Source organism: Pseudorasbora parva, chromosome 10 (assembly GCF_024679245.1).
Source record: "Pseudorasbora parva isolate DD20220531a chromosome 10, ASM2467924v1, whole genome shotgun sequence".
In the NCBI taxonomy this organism is placed as follows: Eukaryota; Metazoa; Chordata; class Actinopteri; order Cypriniformes; family Gobionidae; genus Pseudorasbora; species Pseudorasbora parva.
Window position 1 is genome coordinate 34547829 of NC_090181.1, and position 26068 is coordinate 34573896.

The window sequence follows — 26068 nt, forward strand, 5'->3', positions numbered from 1 at the left end:
GTTGGTGCCCACAAACTGGAAAAGTAGTACCACAACAGGTTCACAATAGGTATGTTTGGAATACCACCTACTATTTTGGGAAAAGAAAGAAAGCAGTATGCAGAGTATACGTTTTCTGTATGCATTGAATTAACTGCTAAAATTGCCCCAATGGGCAGTATACAACATTATACTGTATCTCACAATGCAATGGGCTCAACTTGACCTTCCATTTTCTGATATTTCTGATAACACCAGACATAATTTTTGATCTTTCTTGACTCAAAAATGCTTAAACTTCTCGTGGAAACTCAATCGTGCTGTGGCACACGTAAGAATTAACCTCCTTGGTTCTTGCTGAAGCTTAAATGTGCTGCGTAAGGCGTGAGAATGAACCTCATTGGTTCTTACGGAAGGACAAATGTGCTGCGTAACACGAGAATGAACCTCATTGGTTCTTGTGGAAGCTCAAATGTGCTGCGTAACACATGAATATGGACCTCATTGGTTCTTGTGGAAGCTCAAACATGCTGCGTAACACGAGAATGAACCTCACTGGTTCTTGTGGAAGCTCAAATGTGCTGTGTAACACGTGAATATGAACCTCATTGGTTCTTGCAGAAGTGCAAACCTGCTGCGTAACACAAGAATGTATCTGATCGGTTCTTGAGGAAGGTCAAATGTGCTGTGTAACATGTAATGTTTCGCAAACAAAGAGTGAAAACTGATATGTTCTAATTACTTCTGGTTCATACTGCACATTTTGGTGTTATCAGAAAGTTCTTTGGGTATTTTATGCATATTAATACACCATATGCTGCTGAAATAGTAAAAGTAGTATCTTAATATGCTATTCCAAACATAACCACGGACTGTCTGAGCAGCAGACAGACAGAAAGACAGAGGAAAGAGCACAAGAGAGAGAAATATTAGGCCCCTTGCGTTCCTGTTTTCTGCAGATGAAGCAGAAGAGATTACGGAGCAGAGGAGAAAGGGAGATTGCGCCCTGGCGATGCCGACGCTCCCGGGGGAAATCCAACCGAGATCACGCTGTTCCTAAAGCTGCTGTTCATGCCACGCCACGCAGAAGCAGAAACACAAACACAAACACGCCTCACGGTTCCTGCCAGGCCTCGCTCTTAGGGCCCGGCACACAAACACACCACCTAATTGGAGTGCAATTACCCAATCACAATTGACAATTAAACAATGAGAAATTGGTCTCCCAAATAACTATGTCTGCAATTACACATTAAGTGTGAAGTATAAATTGAGTCTAGCGCGTCGCCTCTAAAGCATAATTGTGTGTGTGTTTGTGGGAGCTATCAAACGTCTCATGCTCATTTACGGACAGAAAATTCTCTTTCGCATCACGCCTATGTCTTGTCCCCTCCCCTGTTTCCTCCCTGAAAGGAATGTCTCACTGCAGAGCCTTTCCTCGAGCTGCATCTTATGGAAATATGTGGCGCTCCTCCGCAGCGGAGCTTGGCCCTGTTTGTTTATTTTGCTGATCGAGCAGAGCATGGCCGTGGGCTACCAAATAGGAAGTAGAGCCACAGACAGATGGAACGACTCAGACTCTGGATACGGGGCTGTAACGGGCTCGACGGTGTCACGTTTGACTGTACCTTGGGGCTGTCGTGATGACTGCGAGTTTCCCGCTCTTCCTCGTCCCTCTCGCTGGACAGGATGTGGGTTTTGATGGCATCCAGTGTGCGCAGCATCCAGTTGTGCTGACGGCGGATCTGTCTCTGCAGCTCCTGCCACTGGTGGGATATCATGTGGAGTATGTCCCGCAGCCCTGTGAGCACACATAAACAGATACTGTAACGGGCCGTTCACACAGACCGCCATTTTGTGGTTAAAAAAGTGAGGTCAGGTCAGTGGAAAGAAAAAAACACAAGGCCTAGAGAGGCGTTTTCGAAAAATGTAACTTCTGGTTACTTGAGTGCTCCGTTTTTAGAATCTCCTATTCATGCACAAGATAATGCAAAGACACGAAGTGCAAGCACGACGGCTAAACACAGCTGTCTAGTGCATGTTTACATAGAAAAACAATGGATAAGCAATGGTGTAATGGTTAAAGTTCTTTAATCAAAAGACTCTATAATCCGGTTTCACAGACAAGGTTTAACCCTAGTCCCAGAATAAAATGCATGTTTGAGAAAGCACTGAGATATCTTAAAATATGTCAGTGCCATTGTTCTGTCTCAAGATGAACATCAGTAATGCTTTTTTCTATGGCATGTTTATAAAAGCTGATGAATGAATGATTTAATGAATGAATGAATAATGAATGTTCTAATTGAGCTAAGGCATAATGCTGGATTAACCTAAACCCTGTCTGTGAAACCAGGCCAATATTTTCAAACTTGAAAAAAGTTGATTGTAAACTTAACCAAAGGTCTAATCTTCTAAATTGCTAAATAAAAATGATCTAATCTAAATGTACTAGAAGTAACTAGTACATTTAGGGTGCGTTCACACTTGTAGTTCGGTAAGTTTGGTTCGTTTGGTCCGGACCAAAAAACAAAAACAAAACATATAGTCCTGGTCCGCTTAGCGTTCACACTTGCATTTTTAACAGCGAACCTAAAGTTACCGAACCAAAGGCATAGGGAGACACTCACAACCTGATTGGTTGGCTTATATAACGTAGGAGCTCGCTTACCGAACATTCAAAACAATGCTGTGTGTTGGATTAAACGCCATCATTTTAAGCGTGTGGCATTATTTTTACCCGCTGAGAACTCATGAAGAGCTCATAAAATGTTCAAAACATTCAAAACAGCAGCAGGATTTCCTCTGTTGTGCAGAAAAGAGACGGGCGTTCTGTGGTCTGTCCCTGCTAACAATGGGCAACACAGGTCCTTTGATGAGAAGAACCAGGTATGCTTTTTGTGCGTTTTTTTCTAGCATTTTCGAAACATGCTCATCTGACCAAATATTGTTTAGGCACCTCCTCGTTGCTCCACATTTGCCCTTTAACGTTAACGTTACTCATTTTGGATACACCGATCTTTCCGCGTCGTCAAATCAGCTGACTTATGTGTCGCATCTTGTGACATTACGTCCGGTTTTTGGTCGTTTACATGTCTTTGGTCCGTGTTGCGTTCATATATCAATCGAACCGCACCAGAGTTCGTTTGGAAGCGGACCGAGACCCATCTTTTTAGCGGTCTTGGTCCGCTTGTTTGGTGCACACCAGGGTTCGGATGGCAGCGTTCACATATGTTCAAATGAACCGCACTAAACGAACAATCGCACCAGGGTTCGTTTTAATCGAACCAAACATGACAAGTGTGAACGCACCCTTAGATTAGATCATTTTTATTTCATTTTTCATTTAAGCATCAGCTAAATACAAATTAAAACTAAAATAGATAGATAAAATATTTTATATATGGCACGACAGTAAACAGTGTGCAAATAAACAAAGATTTTCATTATTTACTATCTACATTTTATATATTCAAAATGGAATGCTACTAATCATTTGTAAATGAAAACTAGTTTTTATAATGTGCAAATATTTTATCATGCTTTTTTTATCCCAATACATGCTGTGTGGAAAAGCATATCCCATAATGCAATGGGTTAAACCTTGTATTTGCTAGTGTGATAAATAAACAAGCTGATATCAGCCACTATTTTGCAGTTATCAAAATTTGTACTTCAAATTATTTACCAACTGTATTATTTGGTAAAATAATAGCTTATTCTGATTAAATAAAAATTAAGAACTAAAAAACTATTTACATACATAAATTAAAACATCTAAAAAAATTGCCATTCCACATCATGTTGTGCCTTAACAAATAAGAATATTAGATAAAGAACCATGGATATGGATAAAATCACTGAAACACATGGCCTCTTATCGTGTATTGTCTTAATATCTATAAACATGCAACATTTTATACTTACCAAGGCTGTATTTGCAAAACAGTAACCATGTGAAATATGCACCATTCAGGCATAACAATTATGACCACCTTGCTTATATTGTGTTGGTCCCCTTTTGCTGCTCAAACAGCCCTGACCCATCGAGGCATGGACTCCCCTAGACCCTTGAAGGTGTGCTGTGGTCTCTGGCACCAAAATGTTAGCAGAAGATCCTTTAAAGGGTTACTTCAGCGATTAGCATATGGCTTTGTATATCAGTAGAAACCCTGGAGTATATTCAAATGATTGTGCTTTCCCCTCCTTATATCCCCCTGAGACAAGAGATTTATGCATTTTATTTCTGGAAAAATTCCTTCTATGACGCAAATTGACGATATTTGCATCATAGGAGGAATGTTTGGCCAAAGGCTAAAGACTACAGCCAGCAGAGGGAGCCATTTCCGCATGTTTTGAACCCGCGCATGGGGAATGGAGATCGCCCTCACAGCTCAGCTCAGGTACAGGCACTCATTTAAACGGAGCTATGGTGAGCAATGTAAGTGTTTTAACTTCTCAAATTAATTTCTATGAAAGTTAAGCTTGCAAAGGCATAAACTGAAACGCGCCAGACTGAACTCGCGTTGTGAATGTATGCCTTGAGTGTATCGCGATTACCTCAGCTCTCATCATGAGAGCTCATTTATCTGACTGCAGTCAGTGCTCAGTGCTGTGATACTCGCGCGGTGACTCACTCATTATATTGAACAGACACGTTCAGTTTTTAATTGTAGTGTCTTCTCCAACTCAGTCACAGTAATCAAGTAGGTGGTTTTGGGAATGGCCTCACAGGGCAGCGAAGCATTCTGGGAATTGTAGTCTTTCATCCCCATGAGACAAAAATAAATTTTCTGTCTTTTCTCATTCTAGAAGGCACCAAATTCAAAAATAATTTCACATTTCTACTACATTGATGACCCAGTTTAAATACAGTTTCATCTTCCCAGAGCTGAAGTACCTCTTTAAGTCCTGTATGTTGCGAGATGGGGCATCCATGTATCAGACTTGTTTGTTCAGCATATCCCATAGATGCTTGATTGGATTGAGATCTGGTGAATTTGGATGCCAAGACAATACCTCAAACTCGTGCTCCTCAAACCATTCTTGAAGCATTTTTGCTTTGTGGCAGGGCGCATTATCCTACTGAAAGAGGACAGAGCCACCAGGAAAAACCGTTTCCATGAAAGGGTTTACATGGTCTGCAACAATGCTTAGGTAAGTGGTATGTGTCAAAGTACCACGTGAATGTCAGGATCCCAGGTTTCCCAGCAGAACATTTCCCAAAGCGCCACACTGCATCCACCGGCTTGCCTTCTTCCTGTAGTGCATACTGGTGCCATGTGTTCCCCAGGTAAGCAATGCACACGCACCCGGTAATCCATGTGATGTAAAAGAAAATGTGATTCATCAAACCACACCACCTTCTTCCATTGCTGTGGTCCATCTCTGATCCTTACATGCCCCCTGTTGGCGCTTTCGGTGGTGGACAGGGGTCAGCATGGGCACCCTGACTAGTCTGCAGCTATGCAGTCCCATACGCAACAACCTGCAGTGTACTGTGTATTCTTTCTGACACCTTTCTCTCAGAACCAGCATTAACTTATTGAGCAATTTGAGCTACAGTAGCTCATCTGTTTGTTCACTGTTCCTTCCTTGGACCACTTTTGATAAATACTGACCACTGCAGACTGGGAACACCCCACAAGAGCTGCAGTTTTGGAGATGCACTGACCCAGTCTTCTAGCCATCACAATTTGGCCCTTGTCAAACTCGCTCAAATCTTTACGCTTGCCCATTTTACCTAGCCTGACAAGCCAGACCCACATCTAGATGTTTGGTCTGGAAACTCACCATTGACAGGGCTCAATCCGAGGGGCGGGATAAACGGTTGTCTTTCAAACTCCCTCTGCACGCGATAGGATAGCGCTACCACCAACCAGAGCAACGAAGGGTAAACAGAGCTTGTTGATAGATAAAACATTCACCGTATCCGGTCGGCTAAACTCCGAACACATCTTCCCTTTTTAAGAATGACTTCAGTGCCGTTCTTTGTTCTTTTCTCAGAGAAAAGCTTAACTCCAAGTCTTCCAGAATCACAGTCAAAGCTGATTCGAAAGACCACCGTTCGCCAGTTTCTGTGTTTACTAGAAGCACGCAAACGCAACTCGGCTGTCGTCATTATGGCCCCGCCCGCCGACTCTATACACAATGTGGTTGGCCCGTCCAGAGTGAGGGGAATACAGCTCAGAAGGGTATTGAGAGTTCCTAGACGAAACTTGCGGGCAGATTAAATTTGCTGCCGCTAGGGTGCGTCTAGATTTCTAGGCTACATTTTACCTGCTTTAAACTTTGAAACAACAAAATGTTACCCTTGTTGCTTAATATATCCCACCCACTAACAGATGCCGTGATGAAGAGACAATCAGTGTTATTCACTTCCCCCCGTTTTCCCCAGTCATAATGTTATGCTTGATTACAATTACTTTTTCTATTTGAACATATTTTCAAATGTAATTTATTCCTGTGATCAAAGCTGAATTTTCAGCATCATTAGTACAGTCTTCAGTGTCACATGATCCTTCATAAATCATTCTAATATGATGATTTGCTGCTCAAGAAACATTTCTAATAATTATCAATGTTGAAAACAGTTGTGTTAATTAATATTTTGGAAACTGTGATGCATTATTCTATGATTAATAGAAATTTCAAAAGAATAGCATTTATTTTAGAAACATCTTAGTGACTCCAAACTTTTGAACGGTAGTATATCTTTGTTATTTTATCTTTCATATCCCATTTTAAATAGCAATATGCAGTAAACGATATGTACTGCACATAATGTGGTTAGCTATAGCATTCTGAATACAGCCACTGTTCCAGGCATATATGTGCACAGCGCTAATGTCAGCCAATGGGCAGAACACCCACTTAAACCCTACAGTGAGATTTTCGTGCCGTCCAGCCAGCCCGTCCCACACACACACATCCCCCTACAGTTGTTTTTAATGAGCCTTTAATGTGCTGTGATTTAACCATTTATCACGACTCACCCTTAATGATCCAACAGATGCAGTTCGCTTTCTTTTTTCCATCTTAAACTCAAACACATCACTAATAATAATGCTCATGGCATTATCATAATCACCACCATCATCTAAATCATTAAAACCAACCTCTGGTAAAAAAATAAAATATTGAACAAGTTAAATGATAATATCTTTCTCTTTGCTAATCAACAGATGGGGGGGGGGGGGGGGGGTGAACAAGGCGTTTGATTTTCACGCCACTTGATGGTGGTGGTGACCCGAGCCAGACCGCGAGTGTGTTTTTGCATCTGATGAGGACTCAAGCTTTCGGTTAATCCCTCAGTATTATGGTTTGCTTCTATATTCAAAACCTATCATGTGTCCGCTGCGTCTCGACCGGCCACAATCAGCATCTCCGTCTGCAAATCCTATTTGTTCAAAGTAATTAAAAAGCATAAATTAAGATAAATGCGGTCGAGGCGGAAGTCGGGCTTCTGGAGTGTGACCCCGCATTGTGCCTGGATCAGGCCTCTCGTCGCAGCCGACGGCGTTCTGTGATGGAAAGCTGCGACTCGTACCTGTGGAGTGATGCCCGTCTGCGGAGTTGCTAAGATACGAGACAATAATGGTCAAGGTGGGAAGTTCTAGGAGATTTACTCCTAATCACAGAGCTGAAATTAAAGGGGAAAACAAGATTTTCTTGCTCTTGAGTATGAAATAAGTAGTGTCTACTAAATAAGTGTCTATGTAGATATAATGAGAAGTGAAAATGTTTCTATTTTACATCTTTTCTAATTAAATTGAAACATTTTCATGAAAAATTTAAGTGGAAAGTTGAACTTGACATCTTTGGTTTGTCATCTTTTGCTATAATGAAACCAGCACTGAAGTTGAAATCCAAGTCCTCTGGTATGATTTGAGAGTGATCCAAAGAGCATCTTGAGTTTTATGGAAGAAAATAGAGCCTTACGTTCAAAAAGTCACATGATCAATGACACTCATTTACATGCATTTGATTAGTGAGGTCACTATTCAAATGCATGTAAATGAGTGTCATTGATCATGTGACTTTTTGAACGTAAGGCTCTATTTTCTTCCATTAAAACTCAAGATGCTCTTTGGATTCATAGAAGTATACACAAAATAGATACATTTTTTATTTGCTTCCTCAAGATCATAAACATTTTTTGATCCTAAAAGATTTTCAATGTGGTCTCAAAATTCAGAGTCATGCTGTACGTTGCCTTTAAATAACCCAAAATATGGAAGTAGCAATCGATGATCCATGTATAATATCTAACAAAACATTAATTTATTTACATTTAGACTACCATTTATAAGTTTGGGGTCAGTAACATTTATATATATATATATATATATATATATATATATATATATATATATATATATATATATATATATATATATATATATATATATAATAGAAGAGCAAGAATACACTAAAGAATGTATTTTGAACTATATATAACTGTATATTGATACATACAATGTGTATAAGACATATATAATATTACATTTATTCGATTTATTCTATTTCAAATAAATGCTGTTCTTTGAACTTTCTATCCATCAAGAACCGTAAACAAAATTAAAATGGTTTCCACAAAATATTGAGCAGCCCAACGGCTTTCAACATCAAAAGATCATAATATTACATGTTTCTTAAGCACCAAATCAGCATATTAAAATGATTTCTGAAGGATCACGTGACACTTAAGACATTTTAAAGTGTACTGAAACAGAAAACAGCTATTTTTGATCAAATAAATGCAGCTTGTTGAGGAGAAGAGACTACTTTCGCAAACTTTTTTGAAAAATCTTACAGACTCTACACTTTTGAACGACAATGTATTCGAACTGCAGAATGTGGTAAAGAAGTGTAGAATATGGTCCCTTTAAAATCAAAATGTCTACTATTTACTTCACTAAATACACATTTCTGCTCCTAATGTATTCTAAAGGAGGAAAAAAGTATAGACTGATCCCTTTAAGAAGATCCCTATGGAAGGTTGGGTTATAGTAAAGGTGCGAGCATGCATGTTTGTGTTTGTATAGCTGGCAGGGAGCTGTTGTCACGCTGTGGCACCGCAGGACAGGACTGTCAGGGCATTATAAAGAACCGCTCCTGCCTCTGTGAACCATCTGCATATTTAATGGTAGCCGACTTTACCCAGCGGAGACGAGACATACCAGCAGGGAGGTCAGCTGAGTGGATTTGTGCATTTGCCGAGCACTCGGCGAGACTCTTCAGGTGAATAATCACAGATATTGTAGAGGAACGAGTGTCTGCAATGGCCTCTGACTCCTCAACCTGCTGTTCTTAATTCCTGCTCTCTTCATATTCGGCTTTTGGAAGTGCTCGGCCGGCCGCAGCACCTGCCTCTCCGCTTTATCCCAGAACTCAATTCAGCGGGCCGTGCGCCATTTGTAATGTATGTGAAAAGGCGTGCGCTCGGCGGTTCAGAAGCGGTTACTTGAGGATTTATAAATTCTGAAGGTCACTATGTTAATACAAACATTAATAATAAATGTGTGGCTCGGCAGAACTGTACCTGATTTGTGGGAGGTGATGAGTTCCAGGAGCTGCCGTCCCTCCTCCAGGAGACTGTCTTTCAGAGCGCTGTGACTGTCCACGTTGAGTTTGAAACTCTACACACACATGAACACAAAAACGACATGTCAGTGCAAGGGAAATAATCTTGCTTCATTTTTTTTCTCCTCCTTCACACTTTCTGTCCTCTTCGGATTTTCCTCTTATCTTCCATTAGGACATCTTCACACACAAATGCACACAAAAAAAATTCATCGCTCATCCAACTGGAGGTTTTTATTGTTCAAAGGTTGCTCTTTCATAACTCAAGAGAGTTAATGTGTGAATCTCATAAAAAAAGATGCACCCAGGTCTCAATTCATTATAAAATTAAAAGGGAAAAAATAATAGATATTTTGCCTAAAGGATATGAAGCATGTGTAACTTTTTCATGGTTTTCTAAGGATGAAAACTAAGAACATTTTCCCCATTTAGAATCCTGAGCTATTAACCATGAGCAATAAAGTATTCAATAAAAAATTAATAAACAAAAAGCAGGAATAAAACTTAGAAGGAACAGAACTAGACCACTCTGACATTAAATAAGGAGCCAATTTGATTTTAGATGTTAGATTTTTCAGCAAATCATTACAATATTTTGTTTTCAGCAAAAGATAAAAGTGTTCATTAACATTAATTTTTTTCCCTAACAGGATGCAATGGAATGCATGTGAAATCATTTTTAATAAATATTTTATTGTTCACAGGTTGTTCTTTCACAGCTCAGGAGTCTAAATACAGTTCTCATTTTTGATTCATTCAAGAAAGGCATTCATTTTTTTGGGGGGAAAAAAAAATACAGATGGAAATAAATCAAGTCAATAGTTCACATATAGTAATAGTATATATAGAGCTATAAAATGAATTTGGATATTAAGAAAGAATTTGATGACAAATATGTGAGTTCATCCTGAAGAGATCTCTTTACGCACTAAGAATAAGGAAACTTCTAGCAAAAGTCTCAATTTGCTCTCCACTTAATCTCAATGCAACCTAGGAGAAACAACTGAGACATTAAGGAGATCTCATTTAGGATGCTTCTTTCCAACAGGACTCAACAGGACACGTGAAATCAGTTTTCTCCAACTCCTCATCTGGTTTCATCCCTATGTAACAAACACTCATAAGTCACATTAAGTGCTTCAGCAAGAATGTATATAATCTTCTGCTGCGCTGTCGACACACAACCTTTAAACACCCTTCACACACTCCTTGATCTCAAACGAGCATTATTCATACATCCTCAGAGGAATGAAGCCCATCTCTCTGTATTTGTCCGAGTCTATCCCGCCATCCGTGCGCCGCTGAATTATTAACAAACGACAGCCGTCCCTCTAATTCATCATCTGCGGCATAAACTAATATTCAAATGATGTTATAAAACTGAAGCCGTTTCTCCCACAGTCGCGCCCTCTAGAAAATGACCTCGGGACTGAGCAACAGCGCTCCTATTTCTGTCCTACACCCACAGTACAATGTGGCGCTCAGGATCCATCAGTCGGGTATTCTCCAACTCTCAGTCATGTGTACATCTTCCAACAGGCTGCCCATTTACTCTGATGTCTTTATTTCAACGATAACCTTTCTTTCTCTCTAAACCCCCACCAAACACTCTCCCCCCCCCCTGCACTCGCCCTTCAGTGGGTGCAGCAGCGGTTTGGAGGAGAAAAAAACTTTCATGTTGATTGGTTTTGATAATACCAGCACTCTCGAACGGAGGGCTCTCCAATTGCTAAGTGTAATCAAAGAGCAGAGAGCATTATCCTGTGTCCGCGAGGAAGAAGGGGGTGGTGAGGGATGTGCTTTTGAAGATGTGCAGGGGGGGGCGACGGGTGGGAATGAGGGGGGCGGTGGGCCGTGCTCCCGCAGGGGGCCCGCGGTTGAGGCGCCTAGAGCCATCCTCACCTTCGATTCTCATCTCCTCAGATCTCCCTCTGCCCTGTTTCACACCATTACCGACCGTTCTGATCTGACCAGCGCCACGGAGGGCAGCGGGAGCCGCCAAGGCCCGTTTTCACCCTCAGCTGTCTGACGGTCTGCCTGTCTGTGTGACAGCAAACCTAACAGAAAGATGCAACAACTTGAATACACGGGATCTGTTCTGTAAAGTGTATCCATTCTGTCCTGCTGTCACAAACGTCTGTTCATTCATGCAGTCTAGTATACGATTAATTGTGCAGTATGGATACTATAAGGACAATTTTCTTTATGTAATGACTGTTTTTGTTTTTTAATGTGTAGTGTATAACCTGAGCATGCTGTGTGAAATAATACATGGCATGATTCAATATTAGCCTGACAAGCCAGACCCACATCAAGATGTTTGGTCTGGAAACTCACCATAGACAATCTCAATCCGAGGGGCGGGATAAACGGTTGTCTTTCAAACTCCCTCTGCACGCGATAGGATAGCGCTACACCAACCAGAGCAACGAAGGTTAAACAGAGCTCGCTGATAGATTAAACATTCGCCGTATCCGGTCGGCTAAACTCCGAACACATCTTCCCTTTTTAAGAATGACTTCAGTGTCGTTCTTTGTTCTTTTCTCAGAGAAAAGCTTAACTCCAAGTCTTCCAGAATCGCAGTCAAAGCTGATTCGAAAGACCGCCGTTCGCCAGTTTCTGTGTTAACTAGAAGCACGCAAACGCAACTCGGCCGTCGTCATTATGGCCCCGCCCGCCGACTTTATACATGATGTGATTGGGCCGTCCAGATTTTGAGGAACACAGCTCAGAATGGTATTGAGAGTGCCTAGACGACACTTGCGGGCAAATTAAATTTGCTGCCGCTAGGGTGCGTCTAGATTTCTAGGCTAATTCAATATGTTCACTGTGAAAAATAAGTGTAATTTTAACTGTAAACTATTGTAAAAATGCTACGGGACAGGTCTAACCTGACATTTCATATAATTTTACAGTAAAATTCTGTTAATTATACAGTTTTAGAAGTAAAAAAGAACAATCAACCAAGCGTGCATGTGGTTCGTCCCAGTATAGTTCATAAGCCTCCATGTAATCGAATGGGACAAACTAAACAATCAAATTACACTTCAGATAAAAATTTTCCAAAGATGGTTTCTGTCATTTTATCATGCTGATGTTAGTTCAAGTGTTTGATTTTAGTTAGTTATTTGATGCTATAAAAATGGGGGTGTAGCGTCATAATTGACAGCTTCTCTGAGTGAAGTAGTCACTGAGGCATCAACTGGCTTTTTTCTGGATTTTCGAGAGGAGATTGGAGCTGTCCATGTTTATTTCACACTGACATAACGAGTTGTTCTGCAGTAAACTGCACTAACAGATACTGTGGGGGTGTGGGCGGGGTTTTGATATAGCGGCTCTTCTTCTTGCTCTCTTCTGCCTAGACTCAGGCCCTGTTGTCACTACAGCGCAGACGCAGGTCCCGAATCAGTGCAAGATGTTCACCATATTCGGACATTGGCGGCCTCACTTTACAATGTAAACTTCTACAATGAAGGTAGAAGGGCGTCGTCCATCTTTTTTACAGCCTATGAAATTAACAAATAATTTACTGTCAAAAACTTCACTTTAGAAGGCATTTTGTTTAAATAATCCTGTTTCTAAACATGTTTGAAATCGGTTATCCACATTTGGGTTTTATGTTACACCTATTGTTTAATGATGGTGTTTTGTGTTTGTGTGACTGTGCACCTTCTACTTCTGCCTGTGCAAAAGCTACTTGTGATTAACTTATTCATGATTCTTTTACCACCTGCAAAACAGATTATAGTAGCAGTGTGCATTTTTTAATTTACTAGTTTAAATTACAAATGTTCTTTATGGTTGTAAATTAAAGTTGTTGTTTTTTGTGTCTTTTGTTTCATTTTAAAACGTAATTTATTCCTGTGATCAAAGCTGAATTTTCAGCGTCATTACTCCAATCTTCAGTGTCACACGATCCTTCAGAAATCAATCAAATGTCATTCTAATATTACAAACTTTTGACCAATAAAGTTAAGAATGTTCTTATATTTTCAGTTAAGATTTTGTGTAAAACATATTTTGCAGTACAACAAAATAATAACTTGTCAACATGGAAATGTAAGGTCAAAAATAGTCCACTGCATTGTGGGATACATTATGAGATATATTATTCTATGCTGTGCATTCTGGTTGTATACTGCAATTTTGGCAAATGTAAGCAGGTCTCCTGGGCATTCTGTGCATACAGAAAATGTATACTATGAACAGTATGCATACTGAATTCTGTAGTAACAGTATGTTAGCATGCTTTCCAAACATTTCCTTACAAACATTGATCCTTACATATGAAATAGCATGCAGTACATACTACACAAATGTTAGCCTTGTAAACCCTGACATATAAAATAGTAAGAAGAAAAACAATATTTTTAATGGAACAGTTTAATGAAACCTGAGACAAAAAAAAAAAAAAACATTTTACAAAATCTGAAAATAGTGTTTTTGTTGAGTATCATATTGACACATCAGGCTTTTATGAACTATTATATAGGAGAATATGAGGCTCATTCTCAAGGACGAAAAAAATACTAAATTTTTATTCCCAGACTTATGATCAAAAATGAGCAATTTGGTCCAGCTGATATTTCTATGGCTAAAAAAGTAAGATGAAAATCAGTCTGTAATGTAAATCAATTAGGTCTTTATAATAACAGTATAGCATACTAATACAAAATTCATATTTTGAGGTGCTTGTTCAACTATATAGTTCTCACCAGCAAATTATAAGTAACTGGACTTATGTAATCAGATTACTTTTTTAATTAACTAGTAAAGTAACATGTTACTTTTAAAATTGCAATAACATATCTAAGTTACTTTTTCAAATAAGTAACGCAAGTTACTTTGTTTTCCAATTTATTGACTGACAGCGCTCCTTCCCCATTTTGTGAAATTAGGAGTAATTGCAGAGGCGTTGTGTGTAAACATGATGGTTATTGTAGTTCTGGACTAAATGTGAGCATTCATTTACTCATCTCACTTGCACAAAAAAAGGATTCAGTATTCCTCAAAATGAATAAAATCATTGAAATGCAAAATCCGAATACTATGCAAACATCCTAATTGAATAGATTAAATAAAACAAATTATTTTATGCATTTAATCTTACTTTATTGACCACAATGTACTTGCTGTCGGCCTTTAAGGATTCAGTTAAACCAGAAGCAAACATTTATTTTATTTTATTTTATTTGTGAATAAGTGTTAAACTTTCTTCTCCTGCATCCTATTCTTCTGCAATCCAGAATGACAGCACAGCAGAAATGTTTGTTTGAGCTGCACCCTCCACTATACACGCTTCAATTTGCATTTCCTTCAGCCTTATTTCAAATTTGGTGTGAAACATTTGGCTTTACATTTGCCCCAAAATACAACTGTTTTGCTATAAAAACAAACAGCCCAGGGGAAAAAAAAAAGTAATGCATTACTTTTCTTAAACAGTAACTAATGCAATTAGTTACTTTTTAAGGGCGTAACACAAAATTGTAATGCATTACTTTTCTTTAAAAGTAACTAAGTAAAGCAATTAGTTACTTTTTAAGGGAGTAACACAAAATTGTAATGCATTACTTTTCTTTAAAAGTAACTAAGTAAAGCAATTAGTTACTTTTTAAGGGAGTAACACAAAATTGTAATGCATTACTTATCTTAAAAAGTAACTAATGCAATTAGTTACTTTTTAAGGGAGTAACATAATATTGTAATGCATTACTTTTCTTTAAAAGTAACTCAGTAACGCAATTAGTTACTTTTTAAGGGAGTAAAACAATATAGTCATGCATTACTTCTCAAAAAAAAACTTTCCAAAAAACTGGTTTTCACTATCTCCCAATAATAAGCAGGGTGATATTTAAATGCTTAGTTTTGATTAAATGATTACAGCTCTAAAGCTTTTCTCGTGGAGAGAAACACATACAATTCAAAGAAATAAACATTAAGTGTCATACATTAAGTGTTCATCTTAAAATATAACTAAAAATATCAAAAGTATTCTCACGTTTGATTTATGAAATCAGTTATTTCACAGATAAAAAGACACGAGAACCGTGACCAGAAGATGGCATTTTTTTTAAATGAATGTATACTAAAAGGCTTTTTACTTAAAAAAAGAATGAACTATAAATCAGATGACATCAGACATGTATAACAGATTGCATACTAGTAGCAAAGTTTTAATCGCGCTGATTATTTAGAGATCTTACAAATGTGTGCATCAAATATGATTCAATAGGCTTATAGGATTAAGAAGGCCGTACAATAAACAAACAGTTTGATTTTCAGAATAACATCTGAAAGCATTAATCATATACAAGTAGACAAGCCCTAAGTCTACTGACTTAGAAAGCACAGAAATGGCCGTCATACATACTAAAAGGATGGTGTCTGAGACAGTCTGAGGGTGAAGCAAGAGGGCCGAGAGTCTCTCTCTCAACTTTGTGCGAGAGCAGGACGAGACGGGTGATGGATCAGCAGGTGAGAGAATTTATCACTCATGACAGACATGAGAGAAAGTGAGGAGAGTTTATTTATGACTTCGGATACAGGCTGAAATTGATATCCTTTACAGAGCTAAACGCCTTTAAAATGAGTAAACAAACTGAAGGGGAAAAAGGCAGAATAAACAGATATCCATCACTGATTTATGCTACAACAAAATGCTCTGGTAATAGGGTGTAATATCAATATTTGGTGCACATGGCAAGGACACTCTTATACTATATTCAACGGCATAAAATGTGAGCTGTAATAATCCCATCAGCTATAACCGAGGCTATATCAATATCACATAATTTAATTAGGAGACTCTTTATATCAATTCGTGCAGCTCCAATTCAAGGTTCAGCATCATTTTTTATGAAACGAGGATGTACGAGAAGCAAAATATATTGTTGCGAACACTTCAACAACTGAAAGACAAGAATATTCCTGTCAAGTTTGAAGGTGTGAAAAAAGGTTCTTAAATCCATTTCATCATCACCTCTACCTTGAAAACCCTGACTCAAAGAGAAAATCCAATGTGTTCATGAATGAAACCTCACAGTTAGAGCACACAAAGCCCAAATCTGCATTTTAAGTTGATTCCTTAAGTGGGTGTGTGTTTTGTTTGCTATTACAGTACAAATCTGTGTTGCATCTTTAACTGTGAGGTGATACGTGCTTTGTTCTGCTAGCTCGACGTGTGATGTATCTGTGTGTGTTTGCATGCGAGCAGATAGACGGGACTCTGAGCTGAAGCTCACCGGCTAGGATCAGACATGAGGGCAGACGGGTTATCGCTTACTTGACATCAATAGATGTGCCACAGCAACCAGTGGACCCTAAACCTCCCCTGTCCTAATCCCCAAATCAGAGAAAGAGAAAGGTGCTCGCCGAGGAGGTGTCTAAAGACAGATTGGGGTTTGTGCTTTGCAAGTTTAAAGGAATTTGTGAATTATGGGATGGGGTAGAATTGGTCAGTTTTTTTATTATTATTAAAATTCAGTAATGATTTACTCACTCGCTGGACTCTGGAGATATTGACCGAAAATATATAAACCTCTTGATGGAAATAACATCACAACTTTATTTTCCATCAAGGGTTGCATATATTTTTGGTACAGATCTTGTTTAGACAATGCACTAATCAAGCACTCTGTAAAGCCTCCTCCAGCACATCCCAAAGACTTTCAATGAAGGCAAGGTCTGAACTCAGAGGTTAAAAAATTATTCTTCATTCTCCCTCCTAACCATTCTTTAAAAAATTTGAGCCTTATTAATCTGAAATTGTCATTCTGGAATATGGCCATGATGTTTCTTCCTAGTAAGAAATGAAAATCTACAACTGTTGGCAAACATAACATGCTAGAAACATAATAATCACTGCAATAATAATCCAATCATAGACTCTTAAGAATTTGCCTATTTAGATCCAAACAGCAACTTTTGCTGGGCCGTCTATACATACATCCTCACAGGCCACTTTATGCTCTGTCGAACCTTTATAATATATCGAACCTTGCAGCAGAAGACCATACCAGGTGACACTCTGTCAGTTAAGAACAGGAAACTAAGGCTACAATTCACACAGGCTCACCAAAATTGGACAGTAGAAGATTGGAAAAAACATTGCCTGGTCAGATGAGTCTCGATTTCTGAATGTGACATTCAGATGGCAGGGTCAGAATTTGGCTTAAACAACATCCTGCCTTGTATCAATGGTTTAGGCTGCTGCTGTTTGTGTAATGATGTAAGGGATATTTTCTTAGCACACTTTGGGCCCCTCCATACAAACTGAGCATTAGTTCAATGCCACAGCCAATCCATTTCTTTATGACCACAGTGCACCAATTTGTAATGCATTACTTTTGGCATTTAAACGATGCCCAATCGGCACTAAGGGGCCTACAGTCTGCCAAGAAAACATCCCCCACATCATTACACCACCACCACCAGCCTGCACAGTGTTAACAAGGCATGATGGATCCATGTTCTCATTCTGTTTACACCAAATTCTGACTCTACCATCTGAATGTCTCCACAGAAATCGAGACTCATCAGACCAGGCAACATTTTTCCAGTCTTCAACTGCTTGTGCAAATTGTAGCCTCTTTTTCCTATTTGTAGTGGAGATGAGTGGTACCCGGTGTGGTCTTCTGCTGCTGTAGCCCATCTGCCTCAAGGTTGTGCGTGTTGTGGCTTCACAAATGCTTTGCTGCATACCTCGGTTGTAACGAGTGGTTATTTCAGTCAAAGTTGCTCTTCTATCAGCTTGAATCAGTCGGCCCATTCTCCTCTGACCTCTAGCATCAACAAGGCATTTTCGCCCACAGGACTGCCACATACTGGATGTTTTTCCCTTTTCACACCATTCTTTGTAAACCCTAGAAATGGTTGTGCGTGAAAATCCCAGTAACTGAGCAGATTGTTAAATACTTAGACCGGCCCGTCTGGCACCAACAACCATGCCACGCTCAAAATTGCTTAAATCACCTTTCTTTCCCATTCTGACATTCAGTTTGGAGTTCAGGAGATTGTCTTGACCAGGACCACACCCCTAAATGCATATAAGCAACTGCCATGTGATTGGTTGATTAAATAATTGCATTAATGAGAAATTGAACAGGTGTTCCTAATAATCCTTTAGGTGAGTGTATATTTATTAGTGATACGCAATATCATTAGTGACTCTAGCCACCCCATCCTTGGACTGCTCTCTCTGCTTCCTAGGCAGACGGTATCTCAGCATACAGTCCTACACCAGCCGGCTAAGAGACAGTTTCTTCCCACAGGCCATAAGACTTCTGAACACTTAACCAATGGACCCTCAATACCGCTCCATAACTACCACCACCGCACTTTACTTTACATATCACTTCCATACACTGCTACACACCTTCACTGAAAACCCCCCACCACACATAATTTATTATGGATATACTCTACTTCGAACTGTATTGTGCATATTGTTGACTGTGAGTATATTCTGTGTATATTGTATTGTTTTGTTTATGAGCAATACTGACTGACCATAGTATGTTGAAAGTAGCATGCTAAAGATGCACAGATGGTGACCATCTCTGGTGCATTTTGAAGTTTATGGATTTTTTGGAGGAATAATATTCTCCACACCCTCTTGTGGTACAAAAAGAAGAAGTTTGTGAACAACATACAAACAACGTAAAGCCTAAGGTGGTTTGCTGGCCGCCAATCTGGTTGGTTTGATGGTTTTAAAGGGGTTTTGAGCAATTGAGTCAGTAGGTTAGGATGGAAAAAAGCTAAAACATCTTAAACCAGCTACTGTAAGACAAGCAAACCGTAGGCTAGTTCAGCAGGGTTATCTTTTTCAGATGGAGATAATCTATGAGGAACACAAGGCTAAGCTACAGTTTTTATAATACTTAAGCAGCCAAGTTACACAAGACTACATTTTGAAGTAACAAATTTAAATAGATCAGTACATACATTTGTGGTTTGTTTTCCTGGAAGTGAAAGATTGCACATTTAAAAATGTCTACTAAATTTTACTATCTATTTACACATAAATGACCTCTAAAATAATAGACATGGTGTAACAGCCACAAAACCCCAATTAAGTCTTCAAAGGTTTTTCTGTGTTTCATTAAGCTTTTTAAACACTGTCCAAATTTATCTAAGTATGTCACTCAATTTAACTGTGTAGTTTACGTACTAACTAATGTATAAAGAATGTCTTTAATGTTTGTGTGCATGTTGGAAAGCAGAAGCACAACTCACTATCTGTGTGACTGGGGGCCCTTGTTTCTGTGTCTCATTTGCCAATGGAGGCCGGTGTGTGTGTGTGTGTGTGTGTGTGTGTGTGTGTGTGTGTGTGTGTGTGTGTGTGTGTGTGTGTGTGTGTGTGTGTGTGTGTGTGTGTGTGTGTGTGTGTGTGTGTGTGTGTGTGTGTGTGTGTCGTTAATGTGATTCAGAGACCTGGATCCGCCACCCAGTGCAATCAATAGCGGTTTCATTTCACAATCTCTCAATGCCTTATAAAGAAAGCCCACTCCTTTTCTCTCTCTCTCCTTCTCTTCCTACCCTGCAACAGCCAACCTCCTCCTTACGGCTCTCCCGTGGGTACCGGAAAGATCCGTGCTCACAGACACACACATATATGCACACGGACACAAACACACACACGCTCCCCACCTGCCAGCTGGACTTAATGCCCAGGCATTAAACCTGTGAGCACATCCTGAGACCCCCAAATGCTGGATGAGAGACAGTAAGTGTGTGACCCCGCTCTCTAAATCAATAAAAATGGGTGAAGCCCCTCACTATAAAACACAATGTGATATTCCTCCTGCAGTACAGATGGGCTGGTCACACAGACAGATGGATAAACAAACAGTGTAGCTGGTGCACATGATATGATTTTGGTATGGGTTACAAAGGGTTTCACATTGCCATTGGAAAGAGAACCCATTAATGAAATTGTTTCAAAATCTCAATTAGTTTCTCCAGGACTCACAGTATAAGATTTAAAGGAGAACAAAAAGAGAATCAAGTCTCTGCTTCTCATGTTTCCCCAGAAAAAAAAAAAGGGCTAAGGGGGCAATGGCCAATACAATGTCAACATAACAATATGTATATATATTTGTAAAAATATATTTTTATACGTTTAATAGAGGAAATATACAGAACATTATAGATTAATTTAGATTATATAGACAATATATGAAGGTTAAATTATACATTTGTAAATATTAAATGTGCATTTAAATGTATAATATACATTTATTTACAATTTTAAAATGTAATTTAAAATAATATGAATGTTAGATTTGTATTTTATACACACACATACACATATATGAAATATTTTAACTTTTATCATTTTAAATCATTTTAGAGAAATTTACAATAAATAATTTATTAATTCATTTATTATTGCAAAATGTCCTCTTTTCAAAAATAAATATAGATAATTGTATTACATAAATACATTTCAAAATCAAATTATCTGAGCTGATATATACTTTCATTGTATGGCTCTAAAATCGTTTTATGTCATTTGTATGTCAATTTACTCATTTGTGCCTTTTTTTCTAGGAAATTTTAGGATAAACATCTGAGATACAGTGGATAGTTTAAATTAAACATGACTGAGAGACATGAAGAAAATATGAAAGAGCAACAGTGAGCAAAACATCAACATCTACGGTTATAAAATGTAAATTCAGTAGAATAAAAATACATGCAGTGTGATCATAGGGGAAAAGGTCTGACCATGTGTCCATTTGTTATATGAGTTAAACACACTGAAGGACTTCGATAAATAGACATTTACTCACAAGGTGAGTTTCCAGGTAGAGTTTGAGGCTGTCGATATTAGCTCTGGGTGGCGTCCAGTTGTCTGTGGTTTCTAGAGCGTCTCTCAGCCAACAGATGAACTCATCCAGTTTGCTGACAAAACCCTACAAGAGCAAACACACAACACAGAGCCACATCAACACGGTGATACACAACAAATAGGACTTCAGAAAAAGAATTAAGTGATTTGACAAAGTTTGATAAGCTGATAAAAGTTTCGGAGTGAGGGTTTGCATTTGTCAAAAGCACACAATGTTTTAGGGAATGTCACACAGTACCTGCCCTTCATGTGCCTCAATGGCTTTTTCAGTAAGTGCAGGTTCAATGTGCTTGGTGTGTAAATACTGCCATCTGGTGGACAAACAAAAAACTATACAGACTCCAACAGCTGATTCCTGACCTTAAAGGAACAACTCATTGAAAAATCAAAACAGTGTCATCATTCACTCACTCTTCACACACCCATATTTTATCCATCCATCCAATAAAAATTTAATTTAAAGTTTTTAATGTCCAAACTGCCATAAATGCCATGAGGTGTTCCATACTCCAAAAAGCACAAAATAGTTGACTATATTAGCATCTATATCCATATATCAAGTCTTCTGAAATCATACAATAGCACTGTATGAGGAACCAATCAAAATTGAAATTGTTCTTCAATGATAATCTTCCACCTCCGTCATAGGACTTTGGATTTGGATGTCATGTGGATTTCTATAATATTATTTTGTATTATTGTATATGACATTCTTCAGGGAATCTGCATTTGGAAGAAGAAGTATGACATGAAGGTGAGTAAATGATGACTAAATGCTCATTTTCGAATGAACTTTTCTTTAAAGTCTGTGGTTAACCAGAGGGTGAGCGACGAGGATCTGAGCACTAATTACAGTGACAAATATGCTCATCTTCTGATGTCACATGTGCAAACGGATCAAATACCATTTCAAAAGTCTCTGATGAACCGTCTGAATGTAATATAAAAAGATTTCGCCCTTTCTCCATGGCAGCTCCTCCTGCTCATTACCTAACATTGGCGAAAATCAAAGATATTGATACAATTGACCTCTCCGCAAACGCAGGCTAAAAATCCCATAATTTATCGACTGTTTGGCCTTCACCGGCAGTCAAGCTTTGATGTAGGGGAGATTGGCTGTGCTTTCAAAGCCAAATGCTGGAGATGGAATGAGATGTGTAAAGCCTGAACACTTCTCCTAACGGTTTCTATCTGGTCTATATTGTTGAGCAGTTCGACTGGACCTGGTTTTGAGTTGACTTTTTTGATCAAGTTGGTTAGAGCTGGCAGAACACTTTTATGTTGAAAGACAGCCCTCAAACTATTGCACATCTCTCCAGCTCTGCTGCAATATGGTACATCTTCATATAGACCAAAGGAATTCTGCGAGATTGTGGCAGTCGATGGAGATCAATAGATACTGCCGCTAAATTATTCCCCTGGCAGGGACGGCGTGCGATTCACTCTCATCTTGTGCACTGATAAAGCTCTCAGAGCAGATGAATATGTAGCCGCTGGTCACGGCATTAACTGAGCTTGTCACCAGAACCTGTTTGTGAGTGTATTACAGAGGGAGGAAGAGAAAATGAGACACGACTATATGCCCCAGAGAAAGAAAGAGACAGATAGAGAGAGAGAGAGAGAGAGAGAGAGAGAGAGAGAGAGAGAGAGAGAGAGAGAGAGAGAGAGAGAGAGAGAGAGAGAGAGAGCGCTAATGGGTGAAAGCAGTTGGTTGCCACCAAATTCATATTCAAAATGAAATGAAAACCCTCAGAAAGCAATCACTGCTTTTATCACCATATTCACGTTGTCCATATGCGTAGGATACAACAGGAATTGTTCACCCAAAAATAAAAATTTGTTGATTTTTTAATCATCCTAATGTTATTTCTTTCTTTCTATTAATTTGCAGTATATATACACCAACCAGGCATAACATTATGACAGGTTTAGTGAATATCACTTGTGATTATCTCTTCATCATGGCACCTGTTAGTGGGTGGGATATATAAGAAAGCTGGTCAACATTTTGTCCTTAAAGTTGATATGTTAAAGCACAAAAAATGGGCAAGCGTAAGGATTTGAGCGAGTTTGCCAAGGGCCAAATTGTGATGGCTAGACGATGGGGTTAAGGCATCTCCAAAACTGCAGCTCTTGTGGGGTGTTCAGGGTCTGCAGTGGTCAGAATCTATCAAAATTGGTCGTAGTAAGGAACAGAGGTGAACTGGTGACAGGGTTATGTGTGGCCAAGGCTCAGTGATGCACGTGCGGAGTGAAGGCTGGCCCGTGTGGTCCGATCAAACAGACGAGCTACTATAGCTCAATTGCTCAAGAAGTTATTGCTGGTTCTGGAGAGAGAGGTGTCAGAATACAAAGTTCATCGCAGTTTGATGTGTATGGGACTGCATAGCTGCAGACCAGTCAGGGTGCCCATGCTGACCCCTATCCACTGTCGAAAGCACAAACAGTGGGCATGTGAACATCACAACTGGCCACAAGAAGGTGGCCTGGTCTAATGAATAACATTTTCTTTTAAATCATGTGGATGGTTGGGTACGTGTGCATCACTTAGGAGCCAACAACGAGGGTGTTGACTTGTCCTCCAAATTCCCCAGGTCTCATTCAAATTAAGCATCTGTGGGATGTGCTGAACAAACAAGACTGATCCATGGAGGCCCTACCGAGTGTGCCTGTGTGTCTATGCGCTAATATGATCAAATATCCAATCATATGCATTAAAGTTAGGCAGTGTTTAGCCGCATTTTAAAGCCTTGCCGGTTAAACATTTAATTCACATTTTGCATGCACTGAGCGCTCGAGCGCCTGTCAGACACGTGATTACTGGACTAAGTAGTCTTGCTAATACTGTCAAACACAACATATATAAACACAGTCGGTTATGTCTAAAGTGAAAGTAAAATCGCGTGTCTGTATGAGATTCGAGCAGGTCTTAGCAGCGCAGCCTAGTGATTGTGAACGCTCGTCCTGGCTTAAAGGACAACTTTTTAAAGTTTATCTTGATCGTTATATCTTTGTGAGTACAGTCTATAGAAGAAAAAAAACGAACCGGATTGGTGCTTGCAACACGGAGTTATTACAGTTAATGCCCCCCCCCCCCCCCCCCCCAGCTAAAATGGCAGCTTTGGGGGCATAAACATAAAGGGTATCTTTGTGCAAAATGCAATTGAAATGTCTGTTCAACATGAACAGGGCCCTTACATGACAAATAGATGCGTTTAGCCACTTAGCCATTGTTTAAATTCACCTGTTTTAGCCAGCAAGCTGTGTCTCACGCTGAAGCCCATGGGGACGACGTTGTAGCTGGAAAACTAGTCCAGTTGGGAAGAGCATCATTTGTATGAAGAGGCTCTTCTCTTCGGCTCGTCGGTTCTCAGTATTGAACGTGTCCGAGAGAAACTGTTTTCGATTCTGTACTGCTGATCCGAGGACCGCTGCTCGTTCAGTTACTCGAGCATGCTCGGTATCAGCTGCTCGTGAGTTCATCGGTTCTCTCAGCAAAACATGTCTCAGTTCAGTGAACGGTTGGAGTTACAACACATAATTCAAGACATTAGTTTATTTCTATCCAGAGGGACTGTCACTCATGTCACAAAGTGAGTAACTAAAGTAACGTGTGTGTGATCAGACTGCCTTTTTTTCGGCTACCGCAGAGTTCCAACGGGACTTCAGCACGAGACACAGCTAGCCTTCTAACACACTGTTTAGATTAATTTAAACAATGGCTAAGTGGCTAAACGCATCTCGTTGTCATGTAAGGGCCCTGTTCATGTTGGAGAGACATTTTAATTGCATTTTGTGTATGTTAAGAGGCACAAAGATACCCTTTACGTTTATGCCCCCAAAGCTGTCGTTTTAGCTGAGGGGGGCTCTGGGCATTAAATGTAATAACTCCGTGTTGCAAGCACCGGTTCGTTTTTTTTTTCTTCTATAGACTGTACTCACAAAGATATAACGATCAAGATAAACTTAAAAATTTGCCGGAGTTCACCTCTAAAATTTTAGAGGTATTAGAGGTATTAAAATAGACAAAGAAAAAAAAATCACTCACTGCTCTTGAATAAAGTAATAATACAGTAGCTTTCAATCAATGTATATTGTTTGAAATTGTTTGTATATTGTATATTGAAGAATATGTAGTTTTAATTTTAGCCTACATTTATTCATTCAATTTCATACTTAAATGCTACTGTAGCATACATCTCTGAGCTGCCACTGTAAATCTTTATATTTATTTATTTTATATTATAAAATACACTAGGAATGTGTACAAGGGTTTTTTAAAGTAAAGTTTTAAGTTTAAGTAAGGTTTTTCAAGTCTTTTAAGTAAAAGAAAGAAAAGAGTATTACATTAAAAAATAAAAAAATCTTCTTAACGTCTTTCTGTTCCTGTCATCTAAGAATAGAATAGCAAAAAACCGAACCGAAAACCACTAAAAAAGAAGATAAAGATGCAAAGAAAAGATATGCACACAGAGAGAAGAGGGAGAGACAGAAAAAGACAAGGAGAAGGAGAAGGGGAAGACGGGTTGGTGGCGTCACACATGACTAGGCCCCTGAGACGCCCCCAAGAAGAGGCTTCAGCTGCCAGCTGTCTGTTGCCATGAGAATGAAGTCATCTCCAGCGGCTGAATACTAATGTAATCAATCACCTCC

General features: G+C 39.2%; 1 protein-coding gene across 2 annotated transcripts in view; it reads right to left on the bottom strand.

Annotated features, from left to right (window-relative positions):
* The window catches only part of akap6 (A kinase (PRKA) anchor protein 6), a 249859-nt gene that overhangs the window by 164366 nt on the left and 59425 nt on the right, over positions 1-26068 (bottom strand). For both annotated transcript variants that reach the window (XM_067455963.1, XM_067455962.1), the window contains exons 5-7: positions 21357-21479; positions 9524-9620; positions 1608-1780 (exon numbers count right to left, since the gene is read on the bottom strand). In XM_067455963.1, the coding sequence (XP_067312064.1) occupies positions 1608-1780; positions 9524-9620; positions 21357-21479 (393 nt within the window). The remainder of the gene's footprint in view (positions 1-1607; positions 1781-9523; positions 9621-21356; positions 21480-26068) is intronic.